The sequence below is a fragment of the Petromyzon marinus genome, chromosome 15 (assembly GCF_048934315.1).
Source record: "Petromyzon marinus isolate PM22_M1 ecotype Great Lakes invasive population chromosome 15, UKy_Petmar_22M1.pri1.0, whole genome shotgun sequence".
Lineage (NCBI taxonomy): Eukaryota > Metazoa > Chordata > Hyperoartia > Petromyzontiformes > Petromyzontidae > Petromyzon > Petromyzon marinus.
The window spans coordinates 1,908,029-1,927,896 of record NC_133681.1 but is presented as its reverse complement, the minus strand read 5'-3'; the positions used below and the strand labels follow the sequence as shown (position 1 = coordinate 1,927,896).

The following is a 19,868-nucleotide window of genomic DNA, read 5'->3' as shown; positions in this document are numbered from 1 at the left end:
TGTGGTCAGCACCACACCCGGCCGTCTTTGTTTCTCCAGTGCAGATGCTTTGCACCCGGGAGGCCAAGGCAACGGTTCGGTTATACAACGTCGAACGATGTTGGCTGTGAGCGGGATTGGAACTCGGGTGGGCCTGGTTGGCAGCGCAGGGCCAGTCCCCGCCCCCCCCCCCCCGTCGCAATAGAGGTTTTTAACCTCAAGGGTCTTCTTTTACTTTTATTAACCCGGTTACATAAAGGTGAAATAAAATAAAACCACCGCGCCACCGCTCCCGACAGGGCGCACCACGCGTCTCGAGCTTGGGCACGGACGCACGCTTAAAGTTCAAACAAGTTGAGCGTCTTCGGGATAATGACGCCGGCCCCCTGCGATAAATAACCCCTTGGTGAATCGATACAAACCGAGAGGGAATCAAACTCACAAACGATACAATTACTCAAATTAACCCACGAACGACGTAGCCCATGCATCACACTCACCGCGCTCATGTCCACAACAGAGACGAAGGCGCCCCGTGTAGCCTTTAGCGGACTGTTTGGGCAAGGTGCTGTTAGCGAGCAGCACCTACGAAGGCCGGCACGGCACACAAGGGGGGTGGGTTGCCAACACCACGCCCGGTCGCCTTTGTCTCCCCCGATGACGATGCGTGCACACCGCACCAGGTGACTCAGTTGAGGCTGAGTCGACCTAGAGGTGGCCCATGAGCGGTTAAAAATATTGGCCAATGATATTGTATGTATGTTGAACTTCTTTCGCACCGTACGTAGCCAATCGTGCTAATTATTGATCGTGAGTGGGAGCCCAACTCGGGTCGCTGGGTTTCGTAATGCAGCTCATGGACGGATACAGTGTACAGGTTGACACCAAAGCACCACGGGAATATTTAAACAAGCGGGGATATTCAATACACCAGGGGAAATGCAATTGGAAGTGAAGTGATCAGAACTCAAATTGTGATTTCGATGGGTGGGTGGGAGAAAAACAAATTAAGGACAATGTTTGTTTTGTAGGCGACCTGGGGTGGCCAGGAGATGTTAACTCCCTCGCCTGGTATGCAGGAGGTCGTGGGTTCGATCACGACCCTGACGATGCCTGCTGTATATTTGGAGTTTGCGTGTCTCTCTCTCTCATCATCACCACGGTGGCTAGGAGATGTTAACTACCTCGCCTGGTACACAGGAGGTCGTGGGTTCAATCACGACCCTGGCTGCAATGCATTTCCACGTGATAAGCCCACTTCGTTTAGTTATCATTTGTGATGGCCAGGTCGCTCCTGACAAAGAGCTACGTAGCAGAGTGGGCCTTACCTGGTAAAATAAAAATGGTTTGGTTTTATTTTAGTCTGTGTGTTTTTATGTATCGCTATTGGTCTCGATGCATTTCTATGGATCTCTATGGGTCTCTATGCATCTCTATTCGTTTAGAGTATGTGGATGCTGTAATGCGATGATGATGATGATAACAAGCCACTTCGTTGAGCTATCATTCGTGATAGCCAGGTCGCTACGGAAACAGATCAACATAGCTTGGTGAAATAAAAAAAACATGTCTCATAGTTTAGTTGGTGAAATAAACCAAAATAAAAAATAAAAATAAAATCACGACGTTTCGGAGGCAACACAAGCTTCCATCTTCAGGTGGAAGACGGAAGCTTGTGTTGCCTCCGACACGTCGTGATAGTTGGTATCAGTTTTTTTTATTGGTTTCATCATCTCCGTGGCCACGTTCCTGGCCTCGCCATCCTCTCCCCGCAGGTGGCCGTGCTGGAGCGCCAGGTGTTCGACTTCCTGGGCTACCAGTGGGCGCCCATCCTCGTCAACTTCCTCCACGTGCTCCTCCTCATCCTAGGCCTCTTCGGTACCGTGCAGTGCCGGCCCCGCTACATCGTGCTGGTGAGCGACTCACTCACGTACCCACTCTCGTTCACCAACTCGCTAGGTAACTCGTTCACTCACTCCCTCACCTTATCACTCGCTCGCTCGCTCACCCACGTGCCCACTCTCGTTCGTTTTCTCACCTGATCACTTGCTCGCTCACGTGCCCACTTGTTTACTCACTCACTTGACGACTCGTTCACTCGCTCACTCACGTGCCCACTCGTTCACTCAGTCAATCGCCCATTCGTTCACTCAGTCTTGTATGCACTCACTCACGTGATCACTCGCTAGCACACTTACTCGCTCACTCACCGGCCCAGTGCATGGCGAATATTTAAACCAGTGCATGGCCTCACACGAGTACCTGGTGCGGTTTGTAAACACCGTCACTGGGGAGACAAAGGCGGTTGAGCGTGGTTCTGGCCACACCGCCCCCTCATGCGCCACCATTCCGGAGTGTGCCCCGACACTCTTTGTGAGCTACACATGGGGGAGGGGGGGGTTATCTTTGTGTTTGTGCGTGTGCAGTACGCGGCGTGGAGCGTGCTGTGGGTGGCCTGGAACGTCTTCATCATCTGCCTCTACCTGGAGGTGGGCGGCCTCACCAAGGTGAGCAGCCCGCCGTGACTTCATTCCGCACGCCCCGTGACTTCATTCCACAAGACCCATTTTTTCATTACAAAGTGTTCGACGTTTCGTATCTCGGCCTGATATTTGGAATTATTCTGAAAATCTGGAGCACATCCCTGTTACGTGTGTGTGTGCTTGCGTGTGCGTGTGTGCGTGTCACAGCGTGAGACGGTGTGACACACACGCACGCATTGGTTATCGCACTGCACTACAAACCGCGTTCAATGGCCCACTCACGAACCAGTAACAGTGCGTGGAGAAGATTTTGAACCGCTCCTCGGCCTCCCCTGGGTCGACTCAGCCTCAAATGAGTACAGTACCTGGTGCGGTGTGCGGGTGCGTAATCATCAGCACTGGGGAGACAAAGGTGGCCGGGCGTGGTTTTGGCCACCCACCCCCTACTCGCTAACAGCACTTGCCCCAACAGTCCGTTGAGGCTATCGGTGGTGCGGGGGGGGGGGGGTATTTTGTCTCTGGTTGTGTGCCTGCGTCTCGCTGTCGGTGCATCTCGGCGAGGAATCTCCTCGCGGCGTCTGCCGAGCCCCTGAGCCCCCCCCCCCACCGCGTGTTTAATGCAGCACCACACGCGCCCTCTAATCCACACCCCCCCTCCCCCCACGTCGGGAACATCCCGCCAGCAGCGAACATCTCACGCCTCGATTCCTCCCATCGCGAGCACGCCACCAGCAGCTGTCCCACCTCCAGCTTCCACCATCCTCCTCCTCCTCCACCTTTTCCCATCATCCTTTTGGCATTTCATACGCCCTATGATGTTGTCATAAATCCGAGGCCCCTTGAGCTACTTGGATCCCCTTAAGCTTTGGTTAATTTTTCTTTGCTTTGTTGAATTGCTCATCGCCGCCAATGGCCGGACCGCCATCCCCCCTCTCATTCTCATTCTACGTGACTTTACCGAAAGAACCAACAAGATTAATCCCCCCTCCCCTTCATTTCCACCCTCCTCCACCCCACTCCTCCACCCCCTCCTCCACCCCCTCCTCCACCCCCTCCTCCACCCCACTCCTCCACCCCCTCCTCCACCCCCTCCTCCCCTCCTCCACCCCACTCCTCCACCCCCTCCTCCTCCACTCCTCCACCCCCTCCTCCACCCTCTCCTCCACCCCACTCCTCCACCCCCTCCTCCACCCCCTCCTCCACCACCCCCTCCTCCACCCCACTCCTCCACCCCCTCCTCCACCCCCTCCTCCACCCCCTCCTCCACCCCACTCCTCCACCCCCTCCTCCACCCCCTCCTCCCCTCCTCCACCCCACTCCTCCACCCCCTCCTCCTCCACTCCTCCACCCCCTCCTCCACCCTCTCCTCCACCCCACTCCTCCACCCCCTCCTCCACCCCCTCCTCCACCACCCCCTCCTCCACCCCCTCCTCCACCACCCCCTCCTCCACCCCACTCCTCCACCCCCTCCTCCACCCCACTCCTCCTACCCCTACCCCACGCCACCACCCCACTCCTCCACCCCCTCCTCCACCCCACTCCTCCACCCCCTCCTCCCCTCCTCCACCCCACTCCTCCACCCCACTCCTCCACCCCCTCCTCCACCCCCTTCTCCACCCCCTCCTCCACCCCCTCCTCCACCACCCCACTCCTCCACCCACTCCTCCACCCAACTCTTCCATCCTCTTATCGACCCCCCCCCCCTCCTCAATATCTGTTCGTATTCCCCCTCCCTCACTCACCCCCCTCAACTCCTCCCCCGCCCGCCCCCAAGAAATCTGAAACCCGCAGACGCAGCACGCGCAGCGGGGACCGCGCTAATTAAGCGCCGCGCCGCTCGGCACGTGACCACTGCCGCTCGGCACGTGACCACTGCCGCTCGGCACGTGACCACTGCCGCTCGGCACGTGACGACTGCCGCTCGGCACGTGACGACTGCCGCTCGGCACGTGACCACTGCCGCTCGGCACGTGACGACTTACTTGTTAGCTCCCAGAGCCCCGAGACAGAAGTGCGCGCGCGTGGGGCAAAGACAAAGATCCCCCTTGTAACCTCAACAGACTGTTCGGGCAAGTGCTGCTAGCGAGTAACGTCTATGAAGGACGGAACGGCACACACGTGGGTGGCCCTACACCACGCCCGGCCGCCTTTGTCTCCCCAGCAGCGATGTTTACACACCGCGTCAGGTACTGATTTGAGGCTGAGTCGACCTACGGGGAGGCCCAGGACCGGTTCAGTTAATCGTCACCGGTGTTGGTGGCCGTGAGCGGGAATAGAACTCGAAACGCCGGGATCGTAGCGCAGCGCGCTAACCGCTACACCACCGCCCCAACAACAACCACCGCCATTCGCCACTAAGTGGCGGTGACGTCACCAAGTGGCGGTGACGTCACCACGCCGCTTGTGCCAGGCCATGTGCACGTTGAGGCCACGTGAAGTGTCGAACGCCCGCTGGCAGGAGGTCATGGGACAGACCCAGATGCCACGGATCGACTGACTGAGATGACTGAGATGACTGGCTGATGCACCACCTGTGCCACCTACTGTGCCAACCTGCTGTGCTTTAGCCACCCGGCGCTCCGCTCGTTGTTGTGAGCGTCGCTCCTCCGCCCTCCGTTGTTGTTGGAGGGCGACTGCCTCCCAACTGCCCAGTAGTGTCCTTCACGAGCCTCCTCCACAGAGGCCGATCTTGACACCGCTGGTACCGGTCATCGGCAAGTCCACTCAGCTCCACGTCCTCCTGTACCACATCACTCCATCTCTTCTCTAGCCCATGCCGCGCCCGTTTAGCCCCCTCGATCCAGCCGAACAAAAGCTGTTTCGGCATGCGGTGGCTGGGCATGCAGGCTACATGGCCCAGCCAACGCAGCCTTGCCTGCAGGAGGAGCTCATCGATGGAACTTTGTCCAGATCTTTCAAGCATTTGTGAGCTCACACAATCCAGCCTGGTTAAACCCAGGATGGATCGTAGGCAGGCCAGCCTAAATGTTTGTAATCGGCGAAGATGTTCCATTAGGGGGGTCCACGTTTCGCAAGCGTAGAAAAGGGAGGGAATGACTGTGGCCGAGAAGACCTGAAGCTTTATGTGGAGCGACGGACCTGGTAGCTTCCACACAGCGTTACGCAACCGATCAAAATATAATACCGCTCGAATGATTCGGAGTGAGACCTCTGCTGTCAAACCGGAGCCGGTCATGAGCACACTGCCCAGGTATGGGAAACTCTCCACTCTCTCCACAACTGCTCCATCACCGATTGGGAGTTGTGGGGGTGGAGTGTCCGATGGTACAAAATACCCAGGCAGGTGCTTAGATTTGGTGCGGCTGATGGTAAGGCCCCACCTCTTAGTGGCACGCTCCATGTTCAGCAGCAGCGCCTCCAACTCCTCCACAACCGCTCCACACACACACAGACACACAAATACATACCTATACGTACAGACTCTGCAGATCATGGAGAGAGCGTACAAACGCCACACGGAGCAATGCGCCCGAGTCGGGAATCAAACCGATGCACTTCTCGCTGTGATGCACGAGCCGTTGGCACAGCACGAGCTGCGAGCAGGCTTACCCTAACCCCTCCGTAACCACTCCCTGTCACCATAACTAACACCAACACTTTTCATAGCCACACTCTCGAAGTTTAACCGCTATCATTCCATGTACAAAATGGTTAACCAAAGCCTGTCTTCGCCAGGCAAAAGTTAAAGAAATATTTTTTGTTCATAGTTGCATTCGTTGTTATCGCCAAATTTCAGTAAATAAAAAATTGTTAAATCTCACAAATCTAGCAGTCCGCTTGATGGTGCGAGTTGTAATTACTGGCGAAACGTCGTACAACTCAGATTGTAAATGTTGTGGATTTACTCTCCAACACACCGGCGTGCTGTACTAGTGACGAATTGGCCACGTTCTGTTTACGTGACACACCCCTTACTAATCGGCTGTGTCGGGTGGTGGCGGGTTTAACGACACATTTATATATTTACGCGATCTAAACGAAAAGAAACTTTATTATGGATGATATTGGTCGCAAAAGCCTTCTACGTGTTAAAAAGAATAGAGATTTGTGTAAAATAATGTTTAAGTAACGTTCCACTAAATAAATCTGACACTGAGTACTGTATATATGTCATTGCATATGTCATGTAGTGACAGCTGTATTAAACTTTAAATGTTTTAAAAATATAAATATTAATTGTCCATTTGTCTACGATCAGACACCAACTACTCCAAACATTTTTATGTTTCCCCAAAAAACACAGAAATTGTTGACGACTTCATTCAACTTCTTACATTTAAAAACGAACACATAGGAAACCGATCAATTGAAAGATCCCGTTCATTTCTCATTAGAAAGAACAACAATGCATGAATTTAATATACTGTGAGGGGAAGCTCTCCTATCTTTTATAGTTTTCGAATTATTCAGATTTGGAGATCATAAAATGCGGATTTTGTCATTCAAAACCGCTTGAATCCGATATATCTGAAAAACAATAAAAAAATATAGAATGGTTATCGCTTTAATTGTATTTGCTGTGTAACGCGCTGTCAAACGATAACACCCACAATCTTATATTTGGAACGGTTTCTGAATGACACCACGCACACACTTGTTTATTTATTGCGCTGAAAATCGAGATTTAGGGGGGGTCTTAAAATAAAAAATCTGGGATTTTCAGATTAGTCATGTTGTGTGTGTCCTCAAAGGTACCGATGTACCACATTTCAGCTTTTTACCTTGTCGGAAAGTGCCCCCCGAGGTTTATTGAGATGTACAAACTAAGGTCTTATATAGATTACTGTTGTAAAGCGCATTGTATACGTATAACTCGAGATGAGACGAGATGTTATCATTATTATGACATATCTGGTAGAGACGTCTGACGAGTGTGGAAGAGTAGGCCAAATACCGTGGAGTGTAGGTCACATCCTGTCGGCATAGGCGTGAGCAAGCATTTGCAGGGGCTGCGCCTTTGACTTTTAATGTAACCCCCGCCTCCCCCACTGCAATATAATGGCGGGCGGAGGTTGTGCAGACAGAAAACAAAGAAGAATGAAATCTGTTTGGATTATTGTACAGCGCTCGGATCGCCTGCAATCGGAAATGATCAAAGGGATTGTGAGCTGGGGGGAGGGCGTGAGGGGGCGTTGGGGGGGGGCATGGGGGGAGGGGGGCATGGGGGGAGGGGAGCGTGGAGGGAGGGGGGCATGGGGGGAGGGGAACGTGGGGGACGTGGGGGGAGGGGGGCATGGGGGGAGGGGAGCGTGGGGGAGGGGGGCATAGGGGGAGGGGAACGTGGGGGAGGGGGGCATGGGGGGAGGCGAGCGTGGGGGGAGGGGGGCGTGGGGGGAGGGGGGCGTGGGGGGAGGCGAGCGTGGGGGGAGGGGGACGTGGGGGGAGGGGGGCATGGGGGGAGGCGAGCGTGGGGGGAGGGGGGCATGGGGGGAGGGGGGCGTGGGGGGAGGCGAGCGTGGGGGGAGGGGGGCGTGGGGGGAGGGGGGCGTGGGGGAGGCGAGCGTGGGGGGAGGGGGGCATGGGGGGCATGGGGGGAGGCGAGCGTGGGGGGAGGGGGCGTGGGGGGAGGGTGCGTGGGGGGAGGGGGACGTGGGGGAAGGCGAGCGTGGGGGGAGGTTTTTTTTCTTTTGTAAAGGGCGACCTGGGATTTAGAATTTCATTGATGATGATTTTGATGTCGATGTTGATGATGAAGATGGGAAAGCTGCTGCTGCCTTCCCGCTCATCAGTAATTCCTCCTCCTGGCTCCTCTGAGTCGTTCCCTTTCTCTCCGAGTCGTCCTCTCTCTCTCCGAGTCGTCCTCTCTCTCTCTGAGTCGTCCTCTCTCTCTCTGAGTCGTCCTCTCTCTCTGAGTCGTCCTCTCTCTCTGAGTCGTCCTCTCTCTCTCTGAGTCGTCCTCTCTCTCTGAGTCGTCCTCTATCTCTCTCTGAGTCGTCCTCTCTCTCTGAGTCGTCCTCTCTCTCTCTCTGAGTCGTTCTCTCTCTCTTTGAGTCGTCCTCTCTCTCTGAGTCGCCCTCTCTCTCTCTGAGTCGTCCTCTCTCTCTCTGAGTCGTTCTCTCTCTCTTTGAGTCGTCCTCTCTCTCTGAGTCGTCCTCTCTCTCTCTGAGTCGTCCTCTCTCTCTCTGAGTCCTCCTCTCTCTCTCTGAGTCGTCCTCTCTCTGAGTCGTCCTCTATCTCTCTCTAAGTCATTCTCTCTCTCTGAGTCGCCTCTCTCTCTAAGTCGTCCTCTCTCTCTCTCCGAGTCGCACCCTCTCTCTGAGTCGTTCTCTCTCTCTCTGAGTCGTTCTCTCTTTTTGACTCGTCCTCTCTCCGATTCATCTCTTTCTTTGAGTCGTACTTTCTCTCTCTCTCCGAGTCACCCCCTCTCTCTGAGTCGTCCCCTCTCTCTCTCTGAGTCGTCCTATCTCTCTCTGAGTCGTCCTCTCTCTCTCACTGAGTCGTCCTCTCTCTGTCTGAGTCGTCCTCTCTCTCTGAGTCGTCCCTCTCTCTCTGAGTCGTCCCCCCTCTCTCTCTCTGAGTCGTCCCCTCTCTCTCTCTCTGAGTCGTCCCCCCTCTCTCTCTCTGAGTCGCCCCCTCTCTCTCTCTCTCATCGCTCCTCACTCGCGATGACGGAGCGTTACGAGTTGAAATTCTACCAATAATAATAATGATAATCGTGGTCATAATTATTATTATCAACATAATCATTTAAAGATGAAGACGACGTGAACGTTTTTTTTTAACGAACCACCCCCAACCACCCTCTGGGCGACCCACGCAGGGTGGCGACTATTTGACCTTCACCGCGTCACGCCACCGCTCCTGGTTCCTCGAGCACGGCCCGGGCTGTGTGGCCCAGGCGGTGGACTCGGCACCCGTGCTGGCCGTGGGAGGCGGTGGAGGAGGAGGAGGAGGCGGTGGTGCCGTGTTGGGGGGTCCCTCGGTGGGGGGCGAGGGCGGGGAGGGGCGTGCCCCTGACGGGTCGGCCCCGGACGGCCACGTGCTGCTGCGCGTGTCGGGCTGCCTGCTCGAGTACCCCTACCTCGAGGTGCTGCACAGCGGCGTCCACATCCTCCTTGCGGTCAGCTCCACCACCAGCACCACCAGCACCACCACCACCACCAGCAGCAGCAGCATCACAACCACCACTACCAGCACCACAACCAGCACCACCAGCACCACAACCAGCACCACCAGCACCACCACTAGCAGCACCACCAGCAGCACCACCAGCACCACCACCAGCATCACAACCAGTACCAGCACCTCCACCAGCATCACAACCAGCACCACCAGCAGCACCAGCACCACCAGCAGCACCTCCACCAGCACCTCCACCAGCACCACCAGCAGCACCACCACCAGCACCACCACCAGCACCAGCACCATCACCAGCACCACCAGCACCTCCACCAGCACCACAACCAGCACCACCAGCACCACAACCAGCACCAGCACTAGCACCACCAGCACCTCCACCAGCACCACAACCAGCACCACAACCAGCACCACCAGCACCACCAGCACCTCAACCAGCACCACCACTAGCACCACCAGCACCACAACCAGCACCACCAGCACCTCCACCAGCACCACAACCAGCACCAGCAAACCACCACCAGCACCACCACCAGCAGCAACAGCATGAACAGCACTAGCGCCAGTAGCACGAGTAGCAGCAGCAGCGCCAGTAGCGCCCGTGCGAGCCACCCGCAGACAAAGACTCTCACCATCTCGCCGCTCGACTCACCGCGTGTCTCATCGCGTGTCTCGTCCGCTTCGTTCTCATCGTCTGTCTCGTTGATGTCCCTCTCGTGTTGTTTGTCCATCTGCCCCGTGTGTCGCTGTCCCGCAGCTCTTCGGATTCGTCTACTCTTGCTACGTCGTGAGCGTCATCACGGAAGAAGAAGACAGCTGTAAGTGATGCGTCACTCCTCTCCGCGTCACTCCTCCCCGCGTCACTCCTCCCCGCGTCACTCCACCCCCCGCGTCACTCCTGCCTGCATCACCCCCCCCCCCACGTGACTCCTCCCCCGCGTCACTCCCCCCCACCCCCCGCGTCACTCCCCCCCACCCCCCGCGTCACTCCCCCGCGTCATCCTCCCCCCCGCGTCACTCCTCCCCCGCGTCACTCCCCCCCACCTCCGCGTCACTCCTCCCCGCGTCCTGCAGTGCAACGTAGCTGCTCGTTACTACGGTTGCCATCTGCCCTGGTTTCCCCTGGATCGTCCTCTTCCCAGTAAATATGCCAACGTCGGACCAACGTTCATCCAACGGTTCCAACCGATTGCCAACGTTGGCCCAACGTTACGGGGTTGTTGAGGGGACTGCTGCTGCTGCACTGGGAACAACTCTCAGTCTTCACTGGGCATTGAAAGTCCCGGTTTTTTGTCGGTTGCGCAATACCAATAACATTGCCCGACTCGCGATCTCCCCGCATGCCGTGATGTTCCCAGAGATGGCAACCCTACTCATCATGGGGTCGCCATGGCAACTGCTTTCTCAAAACAATAACCGCTGACGTCACCACGGTGCTTGTGCCAAGCTCGATGCACTTCGAGGCTGTGAAGTGTCGAAAGCACGCTGGCAGAAGGTCGCGGAACAGACCCAGGTGCCATGGGTTGACTGATTTAGTTGACTGCCAAATACAAAGACAAATATCCCCCGTATAGCCTTAGCAGACTGTTGGGGCAAGTGATGGGTGGCCAACACCAAGCCCGGCCGCTTTTGTTTCCCCAATGGCGATGTTTACACACCGCACCAGGTACTCATTTGAGGCTGAGTTGACCTAGGGGAGGCCCATTAAGGGTTCAGATAATCGTCACCGGTGTTCGTGGTCGTGAGCGGGAATCGAATTTTGGCCGCCAGGTCCGTAGGGCGGCACGCTAACCGCTGCACCACTGCTCTCCCTCCACCGCACACAGACACACACGTACACACACAGACACACACGTACACACACGGACACACACGCACACTCACCTACACCCACGTACACACACGTACACTCACCTACACCCACGTACACACACGTACACTCACCTACACCCACGTACACACACGTACACGCGCGCAAACTACAATTCCTGCGTGCAATTTCTACTCGAGCACCAGTTTGCTTTATTCATTTAAATCACACACAAAAAAATGAGCATCAAATTAATCGCACACAAAATTTTTAATTTGCAAACCCGAATGAGTCCGCGAGCCCAGGCAAGCGGCAATAGCCGTACTGCTGAATGAGTCAGTGCAGGGCTCTGCAATTGAAATAACAACGAGCCATTTAATCTTGGAATTCAGATTAAAAAACCCCGCCAAAATATATTTCAAGAGCCGCGATGCACTTTGGTGAACAGGAGACGGTGGTCCCTGAGTAAATAACGCAGAGTCACGAAGCAGTTCCTTAAAGAGCCGCACGCGTCTCCGAAGCCTCGTGTTGCCGACCCACTGAGCCAGCGAGAGACCCGGTGGCTCCGTCGTGGAGCGAGGTCGCTCGCAACAAGGAGGTTTTCGCGAGCAAACACCCCGGTTGGGGTGGTTGGCTCGGCACAGCATCATCACCATCATCACCATCACCATCATCACCATCATCACCATCATCACCATCATCACCATCATCATCGTCATCATCGTCATCATCATCGTCATCACCATCATCACCATCATCATCATCACCATCATCATCATCACCATCATCACCATCATCACCATCATCGTCATCATCATCATCACCATCATCGTCGTCGTCGTCGTCGCTCCAAAATGAGCAGCGCGTGGCGCGAAAGTCAAAAGACTGCTGTCCAATGATGATATTATACTCGCCCCTGCCGTGGTAATGCGGAATTTCCACCGCTCTCTGCGGGGCTCGATGTTCATTCGAGCAGGAAGTCACCGAGACTTGAATAATAAGCGTGGCGTCGCAAAACCAATGAAAAATAAACAAATTGTATGTATCGAGGCACGCGCCAACGGGCAGTACTCAGTGGTTGCCATCTCGCAGAGAGTGGCACGGAATTCTGGACTCGTAGAGACCCCCACCCCCCCCCCCCTACTCTGAATGGTCGGGGTCGTGTGTTGTGACTGTTATCCAATCTCTCTCTCTCTTGCAATGACTCCCTCTCTCCCCTTTCAATGTCTCTCTGTTTCTCTCGTTATTTGGTCTGCAGGGATTCCACATCTCTAAGTTTCTCCCCATCTCTCCATTTTTATCTCTCCCTTTCATCTCTCCCTCCCTCTCTCTCTCCCCCTGGTCTCTCCCCCTCGTCTCTCCCCCTCGTCTCTCCCCGCCTCTACCATCTCTCCTCCCACAATATTCTGCTCCTAGGGATGTAACGATTAATCTATTTGTCGATTGAACTCAGTTTTGCATGATCACGGTTCATGCTTTTGATTAAAACAAAAAACTACAGCTTGATATTAATAAGTAAATAACAGTGTATATAATTTTTTACCGTAAATGATTTTTAAAATATGTTTGTCAATCCACTGCTGATTGAAGGCCTCCCCCATTCTAGAAGCCTCATGGAGGAGGTCTTCATCCAGCAGTGGAGTGATCAAGGAGCTGTGTTATCACATCCCTATAGATTGATACCACTATCGAGATATAATCATAACCAGTGCAGTATATAGATGCCGCGTACTCGATAACAACAATCATCACAAATAAGTCTCCTGTCGTATTGTCAAAATCCATTGGATCACCGAGTGACAGAAATCGTTACATCCCTACAAACCTATTTTCACTCTTAACATTTTTTATTTTTACGCTAAAATACTTCTCCGATTTTCTTTTATTCGTTTAGTTATTTATTTCCTTCTTCCTTCCTCTCTCTCTCTCTGACCCAGTTGACTTCATAGGTGGATTCCATTCATACACAGCCTACCACTCCCCACAGAAAGTTTCACACTTACAGTTAAAGCCTGTCTATGTGTAAGTACCCTCTCAACTTGTTCCTCCTCGGTCCCTGCCCAGGGGCTCAGCCACTGTGGGGGTCAGGGCACCCCCTCCCCCCAGAATGCTTCTCCAGATAGGGCTAATACATTTTTTTCCACCGCAAAACCGAATTATGCCAGGGCCGGCTGCGGAGATGCAAGTATTTATTTAATATTGTTACCAGGTAAATGCCCCGCTGGGCGATATATAAAACAATTTTCAGGAACGACCTAGCTATCGAAGTGGCTTATCATCACGTGGAAATGTATAGCAGCCATACACTCTGCACGCGCGATGCTGATTCTAAATGTGGAGCGGGGGATAATCCGGAGGACCAGGAGAAAAATCCACGCGACCACAGGCAGAGAGAGAGAGAGAGACGCAAACTCGATATAAAAAAGGCGTCATGATCGGGATGGAACCCACGACCACCTTTACGCCACGCGAGGTAGTTAACATATCACAAGGGAGAGCGTGCCAGATGGCCTCAATTTCCCCAGTGTGGCTGAGCCCCTGATCATCACCACTGCCCATTCTCTGCTTCTGCTGCTGTTTCTGCTTCTGTTGTGGCGACGATTCCACCCCACTCCCTTGCGTGTCTCCCCCCCACCCCCACAGCATAGTCACTGTTAAGCAACCCGTAAACTCAGTGCCGGATTATCCTAGTAGCACAAGTCGCTACGGATGTAGTAGCTACGGATGCTACGGGCCCCGCACTTTCAAGGGCCCCGCGCTAAATGCTTTCAAGCTATCAATTCCGGTTCAGTGATTCTGCTCTTGCTCTATTACTATAGTACTATACCGCCTTCAACTTGTATGAACGACTGGGTGTTTAAGGTTATCGATTTGTCGTGTTATCTGGCTGTATAGCAAATGAAAAAATCCAATTACTTTACTATACAAGTTAATTTATGTGTTTTAACGTGTTTATTTATTTATTTAAGGCCCCTTTATAACATCATGCTACAGGCTCTTCACTCGCTTAATCCGGCACTGCTTAAACTCACGTGAGAGGCGCAACGGAACGAGTGATAATCCGGCCTCGATTGCAGTCATTTCCAAGAGGGGTTGAGCATTGACCAGGGCATGGCTCAGCCCTCCGCTGCCCCCCTCCTCGTCCCCCCCCCCATCCCCCCTCCCCGCCACGTCCGATGCTACGGGGTTGGGTCAGAGCGCTGAGCGAGCATCGCTGAAATCATTGAGTTCGATTCCAGGTTTCAAGTCGCCTGTGATTAAGCCGGGTTCTCAAGTTTCATGGTCTCAGCACGGTCAAGTTAACCAGGTCGACGTGGCCACATTGCAGCTGAGATCATTCTAAATACCGGTTTGACCGTCGTGCGGCGAATATTACTCCCACGTGGGAGAAAGAAAGAACGTCAGAGGTAGCTCTGCGAGATTCACTTCTGCGGGCCGGTCTCCGGCAACACAGATGGTTGGCACTGCTCTGCGAGATTTCCGAATGGAGTCTTCATCCCATGACGTGACCCACTATCGCGGAACAATCGGAATAAATTTGGGAGAAATTTGACAAATTGTTGACGTATTATACCAAGTATATACAATATACTCGACAAGTAATATTTGTTGACTGCCCGATTATTCGTGAACTGTTTAAAAAAAAAGATGGTAATTTGTTGTTGTTGTTGTTGATGTGTCTCTTAAACAGCCCGAACTAAATAACGGAGGCGAGGAGGGCCCATTTGTGCGACGTCTCACGGAGAAGATGAAATTGTTACCAACCACTTCACAATTCCACACACGAAGCCTGCCGCCAGCGAATAACCAGCGAATAGTGTGCGGCCACACCCGAAGAAACACGGACACGTGGAGACGGAACGCACCGCGTGCGTGTGCGCGTGTGTGTGTGTGCGATGTCGTCACCGCCACTTAGTGGCGAATGGCGGTTGTTGTTGTCTCCAAACTGTAAAACTAAAGACAAAGGTCCCCGCCATATAGCGTTCAGCAGACTCTGGGAGGCAAGTGCTGTTAGCGGAGCACCTATGAAGGCCGTCAAACGGCACACGAGGGGATGAGCGGCCAGAAACAACGAGAAGAGCTGCCAATTCACCACCAAAGTGGTGGTGACTTCACCACGGCGCTCGTGCGAGGCTAGGTGCGCTTTGAGGACATCGTGTGAAGTGTCCAAGACTCGCTGGCGGGGGGTCACGGTACAGACCCAAGGGGCCATGGGTTGCCTGGCTGAGATGAATGGCAGATGCACCACTTCTGCTCCCGATTGTGCCAACGCCACGCCCGGCCACAATTTTAATGCTACAATGACGTCACAACAGCGTCACAATGATGTCACAATAACGTCACAATTCCATGATTTGAAACGACGCCCCTGCAGTTGTGGGCTTATTCCCTTCACACGCGGGGGAAATTAAAGTGTCGACCTAACTTTGCGAATGTGCCGACGTTGTTATCCTTTTGGTCATTGCACAACCGACCATCGCCTCTATTGTGAGCGTGGCAAAGTTGAGATCTGACGATTGCGTAACCCAATTGGCACGGCTGGCTACGTGCGGTGCGAAAGGAAGTCCAACACACTTACGTGCATCTGCTTGCACAAGAGGTACAAACGCTGCGTGCTCAGCAACTTCCGATGCCACCGAATGGAACGCCGGTAACAATATGCACGCAAGTCAAAATGGTTGACCAGTCGCTCTGTATATGTCGTACGAAAGTATAGAGCACGTCACATTATTGTTTGAAACCGATAGCCGTTTGTTTTAAGCAATATTGATAGCGATCATTATAAACAATAATGGCTTCTATCGTTGCCGTCAAGTGATGCGGAGAGAAGCCGTCCATTGACGAAGCCACATGCTCTCTTTGAGATCGTCCATTGACGAAGCCACGTGCTCTCTTTGAGATCGTCCATTGACGAAGCCACGTGCTCTCTTTGAGATCGTCCATTGACGAAGCCACGTGCTCTCTTTGAGATCGTCCATTGACGAAGCCACGTGCTCTCTTTGAGATCGTCCATTGACGAAGCCACGTGCTCTCTTTGAGATCGTCCATTGACGAAGCCACGTGCTCTCTTTGAGATCGTCCATTGACGAAGCCACGTGCTCTCTTTGAGATCGTCCATTGACAAAGCCACGTGCTCTCTTTGAGATCGTCCATTGACGAAGTCACGTGCTCTCTTTGAGATCGAGCCCTGATCCTATGCTGCCCTCTCGTGGGCTAACTTATAACTAAATATAAAATAATACTCCAACATTCGTCAATAACACTGGCCTTTAAATAAAAAAAGTACCGTAATAGGCGGCGTTTCAGGCAATGGCCCTCTGCTTCACCTGTCTATGTGCTGTGAAGAAGGATGACTGCCCGAAACGTCGCCTTTCATACTGATACTGGCCGTGTTGAGTTGTTATTGTTGTCTGTGCTTGTGCAGCACTGCCAACGCAGCTACATCAGCAAAACAATTTGTTTTTATTGAACTCTCAATCTTCCAAGCAGCCCACGCAATCAGCTGATGAAACAACCAAGCCACCATATCATTGAAACAACTTGTTAACCATTGAACCAGATGATTAACCAGATGATCAACCATCCACACGAATGATCAACCAACGGACCAACTCATTGATCAACCAACTCACCAGCTGATCCACTAATCAACTGCCTAACCAATAAAACCATCCCACTGATCAACTAACCGGATGATCAACTAACTGATCAACCAAGCAAGCATTGATCAATCCACGAACGAACTAATCAATTAACGAGTGAGTCATTTTTAACGGGAACGGTGACGGGACGGCCCAAGTCCCATCGCGCCCACGTCTTCGCCAAAGACCCCACATGGGACGAACCTTTGAACACGTTTTTATTTTATTTTTTTACACGAAACGGAATCATCACGGGACGCCCGTAACAACATTGCTCCCTGGACAGAAGCTCCTTCCTCCTTCGCTCCGCTGTCCGGATATGGAACTTCCCTCCCCGATGAACAGAATTGTCGGCGAGGTCACCGATCCCGGTCTGCGGACCTTCAAATGCCGCGCACGTGGACATCTCCTAACCTCACCACGCGCCTCGTAGGGGCGGAGTCTTTGAGCTGCAGTGAACCAATGATGATGCCGATAGGATGTACTCATGTCTCACATGGCTGTTGTTCACAACTGCACCCAATAACAACAACAACAAACAGCAGCTAAAGCAGCAGAAGATATCGAAATCGCATCTCGATCACACAGATGGAGGCGGCTTGGGGAGATTGTCTTCCAACAATGGATTGACCAAACGCTGCTCCTCCTCCTCCTGCTGCTGCTGATGATGATGGTAATGACTCAATCGATAGACTATGCTGCTGCTGCTGCTGGTGAAGGTTGTGGTGGCGGCGTGGGTGGACTGGAATTGTAATTAACATCTTAGGGATGCGGAATTCATGCCGAACTACTTCCCTCGTGCTATGAAGTTGGCCGAACCACCCCACGCGCCCCGCCGCGGACGCTTCGCGAGAGAGACGCGCAGAAGGCGGGGGGAGTGGCCGTGGTGACTGCACAGGCGCAGCCCCGCAAGTGCTTTCTAAAACGCCGCTGCTGGAGCGAGGGGATCCACGATAAGAAGCTCGAGGGAGCTCCTCTCTCCTCTCTTTTAAGAGGGGGGCGTGCAGGGGTGGGGGGGGGGGCTTTATTTGTCTTTTCACGCTGGCGAGACGTCTCGTGGAGGAGCTGGGAGTCCCCACACTCTGCCCCATCACACGTGACTTGCCAGTGCCACCACTTGGCTCGGCGGATAGAACACTGCGGTGGGGGGTTTAAGAATCATTCCCCGCCCCCCCCTCCCCCGTGACTTGAGGCTTACCAGTCGATTGTGCTGACCATTGCAACACAGGGGGCATCCCTGATTAAGACTACTTAAAAATAATTGTAAATGCCTGGCCTAACCCCGCCACCCTCCCCCCCCCCTTCAACCTGTACATACAATGGTACATGCCGTGATTCTATGGCGTTTCAGACGTGGCTGTGGGATGTACCATGTATAATGGGGGTGTTCGTGACACGAACTACCCATACAAGAGACCCCTTCTCACCGTATAGCCATACAGAATATTTGAGTAAGTGCTGTTAGCGAGCACCTATTAAGGCTACGACGTGGTGGTGCAGCAAGAAACCACGCCCGGCCGCCTTTGTCTTTCTATACCCAGCGCCGATGTTAAGCAATTGTTTACACACCGCACCAGGTGACTCAATTGAGGCCGAGTCGACGGAGTAGTGGGGGAAAGGGGGGTCCCAGGGCAGGGTTTTGACATCACTCGCCACTGATGTTCGCCGTGGCCGAGAATCGAACCCAGACAAATCTGGGTCTAATAGCGCGGTGCATCTCACACACATGAAAACACACACGCGCGTATTTAAAATATATACATTTAAAGTTAAACACGACTTCGCCACATTACGAACCGATTACTATTATTAGCCCGACATGTAAATTGTCTTGCATATTTCCAATTTCGTTTTGACATGTTCCTCTCGACGAATATAACAAATGATGCCTTGGCATTTTCTCTGTCGGGAGCGTGCGGCTTGGGACGGGGACGCGCCCGCGAGGGGCTCTGGGGTCGATTCGCTTCGTCCATGGCTGACGGAGGACGGACGGAGTCGATGGAGCAGTCGTTGGTCGTGCCCAGAGGTTGTCCCCTTGCGTGCACGGAAAATCGTGGCGACCGCCCCGTGCCCCGCGCTTTGGGGGGGGGGGGAGGGTGTGAGCGCGCTTCGACCTCACGGTCGTGTCAGATGTAACACCTCGGGTTGAGTTTGAAGGCGCCCGGAGGGAACCCGCACGGACGGTGATGGGTTTGCCCGGGGCCACCCAAACCCCCGTCGCCCCCCCCCCCCACCATGGACGGCCCTGCCCACGTGTGCTCATGAGGTTCGTCGGCGAGCAGCGAGCGGGGAGCGGGCGGGCAGCGGGCTGCGTGTTTGGTCACAGCAGCAGAAGCAGCAGGCACGTGCACTGGGGTGAGCAGACGCAGCCAGTGGAGAAGATGCAAGTCCCCATGCCTAGCACGAACCCTGACTAGTCACCCAGACACTAGCCATAACCCTGACTAGTCACCCAGACACTAGCCATAACCCTGACTAGTCACCCAGACAAACTCTGTCAATACTATCCAAACGCAATCCGTAACCCTAATCACACTAATTAAAGCACACACACACACACAATAGCTATTACCTAACCACACTATTCAATAACATACGTGCCCTAACCACACTGTTCAAACACACACACTCACTCTAGCCCTAGCCACTCTCGCTACCGAGACAATTAACTCGCCACCAAACCCCATTAGCGACTTTTTCCACTTTGCTGATCGCCCTTCAACTTCTCGGTCCACGGGGCGGTTGGAGACCCAGGCTGGGCGAGAGGCGCGGAGGCGGAGGAGAGGCAGGGGGAGAGGCAGGGGGGAGAGGCAGGGGGAGAGGCAGGGGGAGAGGCAGGGAGAGAGGCAGGGGGAG

General features: G+C 53.8%; 1 protein-coding gene across 3 annotated transcripts in view; it reads left to right on the top strand.

The window, feature by feature from the left end:
• The window catches only part of LOC116942563 (sodium/potassium-transporting ATPase subunit beta-1-interacting protein 3-like), a 51,874-nt gene extending 32,966 nt beyond the window's left edge, over positions 1–18,908 (top strand). Inside the window, exons 2-7 of one of the 3 annotated variants that reach the window (XM_032954624.2) lie at positions 1,755–1,892; positions 2,406–2,486; positions 9,244–9,543; positions 10,318–10,378; positions 13,308–13,392; positions 15,062–18,908. In XM_032954624.2, the coding sequence (XP_032810515.1) occupies positions 1,755–1,892; positions 2,406–2,486; positions 9,244–9,543; positions 10,318–10,378; positions 13,308–13,392; positions 15,062–15,071 (675 nt within the window). In that variant the 3' untranslated portion in view covers positions 15,072–18,908. The other 2 variants (XM_032954626.2, XM_076067197.1) reach the window with 2 other exon arrangements.
• The last annotated feature ends 960 nt before the right edge of the window (positions 18,909–19,868 follow it).